General features: G+C 41.3%; 1 protein-coding gene across 6 annotated transcripts in view; it reads right to left on the bottom strand.

The window, feature by feature from the left end:
• Positions 1–6,560: 6,560 nt before the first annotated feature.
• ELMO1 (engulfment and cell motility 1) overlaps positions 6,561–13,166 on the bottom strand; it is a 459,394-nt gene continuing 452,788 nt past the window's right edge. For all 6 annotated transcript variants that reach the window (XM_045005400.1, XM_045005399.1, XM_045005401.1 and 3 more), the window contains one exon: positions 6,561–7,860. In XM_045005400.1, coding sequence (XP_044861335.1) covers positions 7,660–7,860 — 201 coding nt within the window. In that variant the 3' untranslated portion in view covers positions 6,561–7,659. The remainder of the gene's footprint in view (positions 7,861–13,166) is intronic.

The raw sequence follows: 13,166 nt of genomic DNA, 5'->3' as shown, positions 1-13,166 counted from the left end.
CATATGCTTAAGTGCTTTGCTAATCAGGACAATAGATGGCACCCGATGTGAGCCCTTTATTTAAATATGCTTGTAATCCAAGATAGAGAGACTGAGTGACTATTGTCTTGATATAGCAAACATTGTGGGAAGAGAGGATACCTGGCTAACATTAATGGCTGGAAACTTCCTTCTAAAAGTATCTCCCAATACATTTCAATATGCTAATGGCCATGCATAAGGGTGCACTAGTTTACTTAACAAGGGAAATTGTGCTCCCTTCAGTTTATGTTCATATATGGTGTTATAGGAAGAACAGTTCTGTTCTTTTGTTAAATGTTAAGCATTCCTCCCCTGCTTCTGACCAGCTGAGTTATTCCTAGTTTGGTTAAATGATTGATCTTTAGAAACCTCCCACAACAGGAGGAAAAAAATCAGAGGAAAATCCTTTTTAGTCTGCTGAGTTTTATTAGATGAACAACTTTCACGTGACACATTAGTTTCCATCTTTTATTCATCAACTAGTAATAAGCAGCCGGAACAAAAGAGAAAGGCAGGGAGATGACAATACAAAAAATGTTCTTCTGCCACCCACACCCTTGTGTATGAATATAGATTAGCAGTTCTCAACCTTATAGAGCTAGAGAGAGAGAGAGTCATTTTGCCCTCAAATGGAGTCAGAGAGAGCTACAAAGTGATTGCAGAGTGGAATCCTGACATCATATTATTTAATGTCTGCATCATTGCCACCCATCATCATCCCATATTGATGCAACGTCATGCCACTAACAGCAAACTTCAGCATCTGTATGTCACTGGGATGCGTTTTGTGGGAAGGGGGAGCGGTGTTTCTCCTCTCTCCCTCTCTGTTTGGAGTACTGTGTAGGGGGTCTCGGTGGCCCATGTCTGTTATGCCAGCACTGTTTTTTCACAGGTGGCACGATGAGCACTTTTGTGGATCAGCACTCTACTTGCTTTGCCTAAGAAAAAGCAATGAAGGGACCGGAAGTCAACCACGGATTCCACAAGAGCTCCATGCAGGGCCCCGACTACACCATGAGGCTGTGGACACACAGATGAATCATCTGTGAATAGTACATTTTATACTTGGACTATTTATGTGACAAAAATTATTGGTAGCATCAGCACTATTCAAATAAAATGCAGTCGTGGACAAAAAAGCAACAACTAAGTGACCCCTCCAAAGAGGAAAAGAGTCAAAACCTATTCAGTTGTAGAGGAAATCTGAAGACAGACTCATCACCTGTTGCCTGGTAAGAGGATGCTTTCCCCTCAAATCCTAATATTTAATAAAACAGGCCACCAGATTAAAGAGGGAATTACTGCTAAAAAGAACAATCAAAGGCACTGGAGGACTCTCTCTGTGACACATGCTGCTTTCTTTTGCTCCAGGTTATTTAGTATTTTTATTTCTCTACTTATCCTTACCCTCAGTTTGAGGTCTCAGATATTCCAAGATACATGTTTTTCTTAATTCAGATTTTTCTGAATAAGATGAGTTGCTTTCCAAAAGAAAAATCACTCTAAAAACAGAATCTAAAATTAGACTTACCTTTACCGCCTCCTCTCTCTCTTTTATGGCTTTTTCAAGCATTATCCATGACCAGCCTTGAAATTATACAAGAAATTTTAATGGTATTTTGTCTGCTGAAGATTCTTGAGTGCTACATATGAAAGCTTTTTCTGAACATACAATAGCATATGCAAATACTTTATTTTCATTCCCATATTTTTAAAGGAACGGGAAGCAGTAGGTAACTTATTCATCTTTAAATGTTTATTTTTTAAAACATTAGTGAATTACATAATGGGGAAAGATATTGGATTGACAGCTCTGAAGACTGAAAGGGCATGTTTTCTCATTTACACTAAGGCCTTTTTATACTGCTCTGGTAGTGCCTTTAAAGTAGGAGTAAATCATCTTAAATGTAATTTACGCCCACCTTAAGGGCCCTTTTTTCCCCCTTGTTGTTGATCTCTGTGCTTTTACTTTCTTTCTTTCATCCATCAGAGCAATTATTTGATTTGTTCTACACGAGCTTTTATTAGCTATTAACTTCTTACAAAAACATAAAGATTGACAACAGAAAAAGAAGACTAAATAAAATAAAGAATAAATGCAGATGAGAAAAGTCTGAATGGCTGAATGAGAAACACAAAGAAATTGAACAATTGGATAAATAGAACAAAGAAAGTGAGATGTATCAAAAGAAAATAGTCTTCAATTACAGATGAAAAGTGACCAATATGACCCTTAAGGACAAAAGCTGGCAACTGAAATGCATAGTCCCTAAAGACAAGAACAAGAGATGGCGAGACTATATCCAGGAACTATATTGTCATAATACACCTGAAAAACCTCCACTAGATATTAATCAAGTAAGCCCACCAATAATGGATGAAGAAATCATGGCAGCAATAGAGAGACTTCTGAATGGAAAAGCGCTATATTGTGATGGAATACCAGCTGACTTGTTAAAAGGCATACACAATGAAGACTTGAAAACTTTGTTAAAGACAGGAGACTTTTCAGAAGACTTTATAATCTATAGCAGTGTTCATTTTTGGGATTTGGATACACAGTTTGGTTGTAAAGACTACAGAACAATCAGCCTACTATCACATGCCTCTAAGACATGGTGAGTTGTTCAAGATACAATATAAGGAAAGGTTTCAGAGTAGCAGCCGTGTTAGTCTGTATCCGCAAAAAGAACAGGAGTAGTTGTGGCACCTTAGAGACTAACAAATGTATTTATTTATAAGGAAAGATTGATAAGGAAATAAGCAAACAACCTTAGGGCCTCAAATATGAAATAAACACCATTATGAACCTGAAGCTCATACCAGAAAGATCAGCTGAAATGGTGAAAACAGTACACTCGTGTTTTATTGACTTCCAAAAAGCATTTGACAGAATCTACCACTACAAATTAGGTCTGTAGGGATTGCTGGATATGAACTCCAAGTAATAAGACAATTATACTGGAATCAGAAGGCAATTATAATGGAGATGAAAATGAAAATCTATAGTGATCAAGAGAGGACTGAGGCAAGATTGTATAGTGTCACTAACTTTAGTCAACATTTATAGTGAGTGATTGATTAAATTAATTGAAGAAACAGAAGAAGATACTAAGATGAATGGAAAGATGGGTGAATAACTGTGACGAAGTGGGGATTTTCCCTTGTTATGTTGTATGTGAGCCTATGTGAGTCTTACTGTTTTGTATGAATGCTGTGTGTGCCCCCGTTTCCCTGTGTATTGCACCAATGTCTAGGTGGCGGGAATAAACATGTGTAACCTTTGTGGGGGTTGCTCCAGCTGCCTGCATGGATGCTATGGCCGCCCCTTCGTAACCTGAGACCCAGGAGGAGGATGTGACCAGGTGACTCTTGGCCCAGGAAGCGAGACAAAGGCTGGAGGAGTAACAGGCAGGGCAGGGGCCAGGCAGCTGGAAGCGAGTCGGTCATGGCTTGCTTGGAGCTCGGGGGAGGACCAGAGCCCCGGCTCTGGGCTCCCCTCCCCTCAAGATGGACTTGGCTGAAAGTCACTGATTTCTATGCTAACAAGTTCTGTCCTACCTTGTGTTCCTGTCGACTAATAAACCTTCTGTTTTACCAGCTGGCTGAGAGTCACGTCTGACTGCGGAGTTGGGTTGCAGGCCCTCTCACTTTCCCAGGAGCCCTGCCTGGGCAGACTCGCTGTGGGAAGCGCACGGTGTGGAAGGGGATGCTGAATGCTCTGAGGTCAGACCCAGGAAGGTTGAAGGTGTGTTTGCTTCTTGCCCTGGAGACAGTATGCTCAGAGAGAAGAAGCTCCCCCAGAGTCCTGACTGGTTTCGTAGGGAGTAGTTCCAGAGCATTGCTCCAGTGACTCCGTGACAATAACATTCACTATGTATATGACAGTGCTGTTGGCTGAGACAGAAGAAAGTCTGATGAAGTTAGTGGAGCTTATATATGAATATAACAAAGACTCCATGCATCTGAAGAAGTGGATTTTTTACCCACGAAAGCTTATGCCCAAATAAATCTATTAGTCTTTAAGGTGCCATCTGACTCCTCATTGTTTTTATAACAAATATATGGCCTAAAGTTGAATGGTGGTATGCAAGGATCCTTGGAAAATATGCAAGATTCCAGTAAATGATATCTCCATACAGCTAGTGAGAAATTATTGCTACTTGTAAAGCATCATTACAGAAGATGGAATATTGGATACTGAGGTCAGCACCAGACTAGCAAGAGTGAAAGAGACATTCTGAAAGAATAAACATCTGATGAGAAGGGACATAAATCTGAATACTAAATTCTAACTTTTACAAAACTTACATTTGGTTTGTGTTAAATTACAACTGTGAAACATGGTCATTCAAACAATTGATAATACAGAAACTACAATCCTTTGAATTGATGTTATGCAAGAATTCTGAAAATGTCATGGATAGACTGCAGTGTTGTTGTAGCTGTGTTCATCCCAGGATACAGGAGAGACAAAGTGCGTGAGGTAATATTGTTGATTGGACCAACTTCTGTTGGTGAAAGCAGCAAGCTTTTGAGCTCCACAGAATTCTTCTTCAGGTCATGGATAGACTGTGCAACCAACAAAAAGGTATTGGAGATGATTGGAACTTAGCAAATGCTAGTCAGAAATCTTATCCAAAGGAAGATTTTATTTGCAGGGCACATTTTAGAAAGTTCAGCAGGCAATGCATGTTTATGAGCTCTGTAAGCAAAAGTTGATGGCAGAATTTGAGGAAGAAAAAGAAGATCTTGGATAGACAATGTGGTATCCTGGGTGAATCAAATGGACTATTCATCCACAAAGAGATTAACAGAGGATCATTTGGAATGGGCAACCCTGGTTGGAAATCTCCAGTAATGGAGAGGCCACATAAGAAGAAGGCCTTTTTACACTGCCTATGTGGCATAAAGGGACCTCAGGGTAAATGAGAATCTGGCTCAAGGTATCTACAGACTCTCTGCCTCCCCAATATGTCTCAAGTTTATTCTGGAGGGATCATCTTAATGTGAGAGGGGGATATTCTGTCTCCATGACCATTCAATCCTTAGGGTATGTTATGGTGTGGACTGAGATCACCAAACAGCAGTCAGACCTTTAGTCACCACTGACATGGTTGGGTTTTTTTATCCTTTTATCTAGAGATGATTTTTTAAATTAGATTTTGTAAAATGCAGACCATTCAAATTGTTGTGGAGCATACATACATACATAAAAAACAACGTCATGCTCAATTAGCCAACTGAAAAACATCCATTGGGCTGTGTTGGCCGATCAAACACAAGTCCTCTGCCTTAGAGGACCCCTGACTTCAAAGAGAAAGAGATAACTGTCAGTCCAGGACAAAGGTGTACTCCTGCTTCCATGCCCAATCTCCAAGTACCATTCCAAAATCCAGATCATATTGCCAATCCTCTAAAGCAGTCACGTGCCTTGGGTTTCCACCATTTTTGAACACTGATTATCTATGACACAGCCTTGGCAACACTTCCTTACATTAAACATCTCCAGCTTTCACACCATGAGTTTGAAATTGCCCTTCATCTTCTCTCAGAATGTGGCCCACAGTAACGTTTTGCTCTGGTGTTTATCTGTAGATTCTCTTTTCTTTTCTATCATCATTCACCATCTAAACCAACCTGTATCTCTATCCCATTAGATAGAAGTACAGTAGGTATATTGCAATTATGAGAGTATGCAATCCTATGAAGGTATCTTATTTAGGACTGTCATGCTTGGATTCATGAAATTTCCTCTTCCTCCTTCCATCTCTAGGATGTGATCCACCCCCACCCACTCTGTGAAGGTGTCAATGTGTTTGGCCTACTCAAAAATTGCAGATGTTGTTGAAGCTACCAGAGGCACAAACCATCTGCATGGAGGTTCTGTTCCTCAATTTACTCATCTGGCTTCATGGCACCACAGGGTCTGATAAAATCCCTGTGGGTGGGTTCACATATTAGAGGAGGAATCCAGCAAGTTAACATTGACTAAGACATGTGAATTTTGGAGGTGGTGGAATCTTTGCATTAGAGATTGATTCACTAGGAACCAGGCCCAGCATCTCCAGATCCCTGGTGCCTGAACCCAGCGGAATACCTACTGGTAGGCAGCCAAAGAATTTGGAGAAGGTAGGAGGGGAAAAACATGTCACAAAGCCAGCATTCCCTCATACTGTGCATCTGCAGCCTTGGTTTCTGGTTCCCTCCACTCAGGGAAGAGGAGGGAAGCATGTGGGGCTCAGATATTTCAGCAAATGAGAATCTAAAAATAATGGCCTACAATTGACTGTAATTGTGTTGGTTTGCTTTGCATTTAGATTTCTCAATGGCTGCCTTTCAGAAAGGCTCATCTATTCACTGTAATGCAGATTTTGTCATCATATAAATAAATAGTAATTGTAATCAGACACTTATCTTGCTACCATAGAACCTAAATTTACACTTTCCCCTTTCCCTTTGTAGCAGAGGCCTGAGAAGTGTTAGAAATGACATAAAGTAAAAGAGAACTTCAAAATTAAAAAACAAGGTTCCAGGATCATCACAACTCAGATTTTATTCAACAGCAAAGTTGAAGGAAATATTGGATTTTTTTCCTCCCCAGACAAATGTTTCCAATGGATATTAAAAATAAAAACATCATCTCTAAATAAACTCACAATGTAATTATTTTTCATTAAATATATTTGTTTGGCCAAAGAACAAAAACAAAAAAGTTAGAACCCGTTGTACAAAAAATAATCCCTTACAAACTTGTAACACTGTAGCAATGATGATGCCGATTCAGATGTCTCACCATTTTCATGAATCTGTGGAAACTATTATTTTACTTTGAACCAAAAAAGAAAAAATCTTGGATAGCATCAAGCCAATTTTAGAGGCAATTGAGGCTTAGAATAGCTACAGGGAGAGAACAGACCTAGTGCCTTCATTCACAATTTGTGCTAGTAATTTGGGAGAAATATAGGGCTATTTAAGAGACGGCAGAAAAAGAAGTTAGAAGCATTGCAGTGTTATAGTGCACAGTACAGTGAAAACCTGCAAATGACTTATTCTAGGGAACTATAACTGTGGCAGAGCACAGAGGATGGAGACACTGTTGCCAAAGGATAATGACAGTGATGATGGTGCAGAAGTTTAAGCAGTTAATATTTTTCATCTTTTTTTGGAATCAGGTGTGAGCCGACTCTTGGGATGGGTTGGGAAAATCTCGCTCTCTCCACCTTCCACTTACAGTAGCTGCTTCTCCTCTCTACCTCCCAATTTCCAGATAAAGCACCTGCAAGTGCCAGGTTTGGTTTTGTAGGCATGCAGTTTGGAAGCATCATATTTTATTTAGAATGCCTATTCCAGCATTAAAAATTTAAAAGTTCCTCTGATGGACGCTGCTTAGTGGTCTTCGCGTTAGTCACATCCAATGGACTGCAATTAGAAGTTAATTAAAGCAATGTAGTTTTTGACTAGCAATGGGGGAGATGGGATCGGGGAAAGGAACAGATGCAGGGAATGGAAAGAAAAGTGAGTGTGTTAACCATAGTCCATAATCCAAGGTGTGCACATGTGGGCTTCTCTCGCTCTTTGTTTAATCTTTCCAGTTATAATATTTCCAGTTTAAAATGCGAGTTTCAATGGGCAGTTTCAGTTACAGTCATAAACAAAATCATAGTTGCTGGGCTCCTTTGGAATTGGTGGGGGAGCATCAGGAATCTGTATATTCTCCAAGTCAAGGAGACGCAGCTTTATCTCCATGCTGAGCAGTGTGTCCAAGTCATTTCGTGTCAGGTCACTCATCATATCCTTCCCAAGGAGGGCATTCAATCCATCGGTCCAGATACAGTACTGCCATGGAAGACAAGAACCTTCATTAAGTCCAGACCTAACCTGCTATCTCATGCAAACAAATCAGCCAACCGCGTCATCTCCAGTGCATTTATGCTCCAGTGACTTAAGAACATCTTTAAAATTAAACTAGACAGATGTGCTTAAGCACTTCTTTGGCTTCATTTTAAACATATTTATTAGCTAGTGATTTAGTGTGAAACTTGTAAATGTTTCAAACAGCTGGTCAGAATATGGTAACAAAAATTCTGGGAAACATCAAAAGAAATGAAAAATGTTCCATTTTAAAAAAAATGGGGAATTTCTCTGGTGTGTGGGCTTTTTGCTTGGAAAATTTCAAACACAGTGACAATTTTCTTTGTTTTTAGTAAAAAATTTTTGATTTTTTTAAAAAAAGGCCTTTTTTCCAAATTGAAAATTTTCACATTCAATCAGCTCTAATATTTGATAAACCAGAAAAATGTATACAGTAAACCAAGTAGTTTCTAAAAGACACTTCTCCTTCAATATCAAGAGTGCCACTTTGTATCGTGATATTTAGTCTTCCCACTAATTAATATATTCATAGATTGTAGGGCTGGAAGGGACCTTGAGAGGTCATCGAGTCCAGTCCCCTGCCCTCATGGCCGAACCAAATACTGTCTAGACCATCCCTGATAGATATTTATCTAACCTACTCTTAAATATCTCCAGAGATGGAGATTCCACAACCTCCCTAGGCAATTTATTTCAGTGTTTAATCACCCTGGCAGTTAGGAACTTTTTCCTAATGTCCAACCTAAACCTCCCTTGCTGCAGTTTAAGCCCATTGATTCTTGTTCTATCCTTAGAGGCTAAGATGAATAAGTTTTCTCCCTCCTCCTTACGACACCCTCTTAGATACTTGAAAACTGCTATCATGTCCCCTCTCAGTCTTCTCTTTTCCAAACTAAACAAACCCAATTCTTTCAGCTTTGCTTCACAGGTCATGTTCGCTAGACCTTTAATCATTCTTGTTGCTCTTCTCTAGACCCTCTCCAATTTCTCCACATCTTTCTTGAAATACGGTGCCCAGAACTGGACACAATATTCCAGTTGAGGCCTAACCAGCACAGAGTAGAGTGGAAGAATGACTTCTCGTGTCTTGCTAATAGCACACCTGTTAATGCATCCCAGAATCATGTTTGCTTTTTTTGCAACAGCATCACACTGTTGACTCATATTTAGCTTGTGGTCCACCATAACCCCTAGATCTCTTTCTGCCGTACTCCTTCCTAGGCAGTCTCTTCCCATTCTGTACGTGTGAAATGGATTGTTCCTTCCTAAGTGGAGCACTTTGCATTTGTGTTTATTAAACTTCATCCTGTTTACCTCAGACCATTTCTCCAATTTGTCCAGACCATTTTGAATTATGACCCTATCCGCCAAAGCCAGTTTGGTATCATCTGCAAACTTAATAAACATACTTTCTATGCCAATATCTAAGTCATTGATGAAGATATTGAACAGAGCTGGTCCCAAAACAGACCCCTGCACAACCCCACTTGTTATACCTTTCCAGCAGGATTGGGAACCATTAATAACTACTCTCTGAGTACGGTTATCCAGCCAGTTATGCACCCACCTTATAGTAGCCCCATCTAAGTTGTATTTGCCTAGTTTATTGATAAGAATATCATGCGAGACCGTATCAAATGCCTTACTAAAGTCTAGGTATACCACATCCGCCGCTTCTCCCTTATCCACAAGACTATCAAAGAAAGCTATCAGATTGGTTTGACATGATTTGTTCTTTACAAATCCATGCTGGCTATTCCCTATCACCTTACCACCTTCCAAGTGTTTGCAGATGATTTCCTTAATTACTTGCTCCATTATCATCCCTGGCACAGAAGTTAAACTAACTGGTCTATAGTTTCCTGGGTTGTTTTTTATTTCCCTTTTTATAGATGTGCGCTATATTTACCCTTTTCCAGTCTTCTGGAATCTCTCCTGTCTCCCATGATTTTCCAAAGATAATAGCTAGAGGCTCAGATACCTCCTCTATTAGCTCCTTGAGTATTCTAGGATGCATTTCATCAGGCCCTGGTGACTTGCAGGCATCTAACTTTTCTAAGTGATTTTTAACTTGTTCTTTTTTTATTTCATCTTCTAAACCTACCCCCTTCCCATTAGCATTCACTATGTTAGGCATTCCTTCACATGTTTCGGTGAAGACTGAAACAAAATCATTAAACATCTCTGCCACTTCCAAGTTTCCTGTTACTGTTTCTCCCTCCTCACTGAGCAATGGGCCTACCCTGTTCTTGGTCTTCCTCTTGCTTCTAATCAAACAACCCATCTATATTTAATCATAAACCATTAAGAGCCTGATTGAAGTTTCATGTAATGTAAGGGAATCTTTTCACTGACTTCAATTGGAGTCAAATTGGACCATGGGTGAAAGTAATTTAAAGGACTTACCAGTATGCTGGAGTCCTGAGTGGGCGTGGCCTCAACCAGAAGAGGCGTGGCCTCAATGGGAAGAGGTGGGGCCTTTCAAGATTTAAAGGCCCTGGGACGCTGGCTGTGAGCCCCAGGGCCTTTAAATCACCCCAGAGCTACCAGCTGCAGAGGTGGCTGGGAGCCCTGGGGCTTAGGGGCGAATTAAAAGGCCTGGGGCTCCGGCCACTGCAGAGCTCTGGGCCCTTTAAATCACCGCGGGAGCCCTGCTACTGCTACCCTGGGGCAGCAGGGCTTGGGCTAGGGCTGGGGAGTGACAGCAGGGCTCCGGCGGTGATTTAAAGGGCCCGGGGCTCCCCGCAGTGGCTGGAGCCCTGGGCCCTTTAAATCACCACCGGAGAAGCCAGTCCAGTCCGGCGTGGGGTACTGGCTCTTGCCGGTACGCCGTACCAGCTCGTATAGGCTTACTTTCACCTCTGAATTGGATCTATGTTGATCTATTACTTAGCTACATGGAAAAATATATTTGCCATAAATGCTAATTATATTGTGGAAACTAAAGTGTGTATTATAGGGAAAAAATCCTGCACTATCAGAGAGGTGGATTAGAAAACCTAACAGGACTTTTCAGATATCTAATTTTTGTGATATCACAATCATATATATTTCACATCATATATCCAGTATACAAATATGTAATATAGTATATAACTACACACTGTACGTAGGTGAGGTTGCGTACAAATACATATTAAGTACGTGTATATGTATATATGTGTATACAAACTCACATACACAAGAACAAGGATACGCAAACACACACACACATATGTAACCTATACATAAGCACCTCTTTATGGTAATAAATATGTATAGATCTATTTTCCTGAGCAGGAAACTAAATTACTTGCAGTAGTATGAAGTTAATCAATGTTCTGTCCTTCATAAAAAATTAAATGTCAAGTTATCCTGGCATAATTCTAAACAGCTTTGTTTGGCCTGTAAAGAACCTCTTCTCTTGCTGTCTCTCTCCCTCTCTTTTTTTTTCAAACAGGAAATGCAATCTCACTCCAAAGCTGACAGCTTGAGATAAACATAAGCTGAATAACTGTTTTAAATAAGCAACAAACCCAGGGGAGGTTGGTGAACAAGAGTCAACTTCTATCAAATCAGTTCCATTTATTACTACGAACCATTTACGCAACTATGAACAAAAGTACTTGAATGGTATCGTCTAAAAATAAAAAGATTTCAGTCACGAACTCATGTGTCCTAGCTTACAAGGGGAAAATTAAATCCACCATAAATGCATTTTTATCTTACAAATGTTTCTGCTACATTTCATGCCGAAGGATGGACTTTAAAATTAGCCAACCGTGTGCTATAAGTTATAGCCAAACTTACAGATAGCTACAGCTGATTGTGTGCTGCACAAGAAAAGAAAAAGAATATTGATAAGAATCAGCGAAAAAAACCTCAGTGTATGTCTACACTAGGAAAAAAGCATGTGTTTTTAAAACATGAGAGTTAACACTTCAAAATCCTCGAGTAAAATCCTGCACCACTGAAGTCAGTGGCAAAATTCTCATTGTGTTCAACGGAGCCAGGATTTCACCTTTAATGTAGACAAGGCAAGTTGTACTGTTAATGTGTTAGCTGCTTAGTGGGGAATTTATGGTTAGCGCTCTGCACGGATATAAAAATGAGGATCTGCAGAATTAACCTGCAATCCATTCTGCGATCTGCTAGCCATCTTTTAACCTGTATCCACATCAGCAAGCCTTCTCAAGGGCTGGCGTCAGAGGGTGCAGGGAAGGGAGCGAGTGGCGGTGCGGGGTCTTGCAGGGAAGAGGCAGCACAAGGGTGGGGACTGGGGGTAACAGGCAGTGCGGGGGCAAGACTCAAGGAGAAGGGTTGGTGCAGGGAGGTGGGGTGGCTGGGGATCTGGGCAATCACATCGTGTGCTGCTCCTGGGTGCTTGCGAGCGACGGCACATGGCAGCAGTAGTGCGTGTTGCATTGCAGTGAGTCGGAGGGGTGGGGCGCCGGGGCCCCGCCTGCTCCAATCCCCATGTTCGGGGGTGGGCCCTGCTGCCCAGGAGCCGGCAGGCTCGGACTGGGAGCGCGGCCAGTGCTACCGGGCCGGGCCATGGGGGGGATGTTGGCGCTGCCCGAGGGGCCCAAGCCGCTGGGCAGGAAGCAGTGCGGTGAGTGCGTGGTGCCCAGCCCAGACTCCGACCTGCTGCCCAGCCCCAGCTACTGGCCACCGTCCCCAAGCATGCTGTGTCCCCCGGGCTGTCCGAGCCAGGCACTGCCAGTGAATAGAGCCCTGTGTGGCTGTATCTGCATCTGATCCACTATCCACAAAAAATGGTCTGCAGATATCTGCGGATTTGCAGGGCTCCGTTTATGGTTCACATTGACCAGCTAATATGGTTTCAAACTCTAACTTGCCCTGTCTACAATAGGATTTTAAATCATGCTAAGCTTTCATGTTTTAAATATACATTTTTTCCCTAGAGTAGACAGGCCTCCAAGAAAGAACAAAAAGCTGACCTGAAAATAAAATTCCTGCTGAACACACAGCTCCATGGTGTTTTGAAAATTCACCGTTTCCTTAAACATTTCTATAAGAAAGATTTATTGAAAATGGTTTTGCCAGGATTCACTTTATCAGGAGAAGTAAAGGAATAATTGCAAAAGAAATGAAGGTGCTTTTACGTGTGGAAGCATGCTGGAAAGCTCTCCACGTAATATCTGATCATCTGATGTAACCAGCGCTCCCTCAGCGCAAGCATCTCAGTGCACTGGTGAGGGCAGAGTCATGGTCCTCCTCTGGTTCAAACATAACTGATTTGGAGCCCCTTCCAGTTCCTTGCAACCTTC

The sequence above is a fragment of the Mauremys mutica genome, chromosome 2 (genome assembly GCF_020497125.1).
Source record: "Mauremys mutica isolate MM-2020 ecotype Southern chromosome 2, ASM2049712v1, whole genome shotgun sequence".
NCBI lineage: Eukaryota > Metazoa > Chordata > Testudines > Geoemydidae > Mauremys > Mauremys mutica.
Note: the sequence above shows the minus strand (reverse complement) of the source record. Positions and strands in the feature narration are given on the sequence as shown.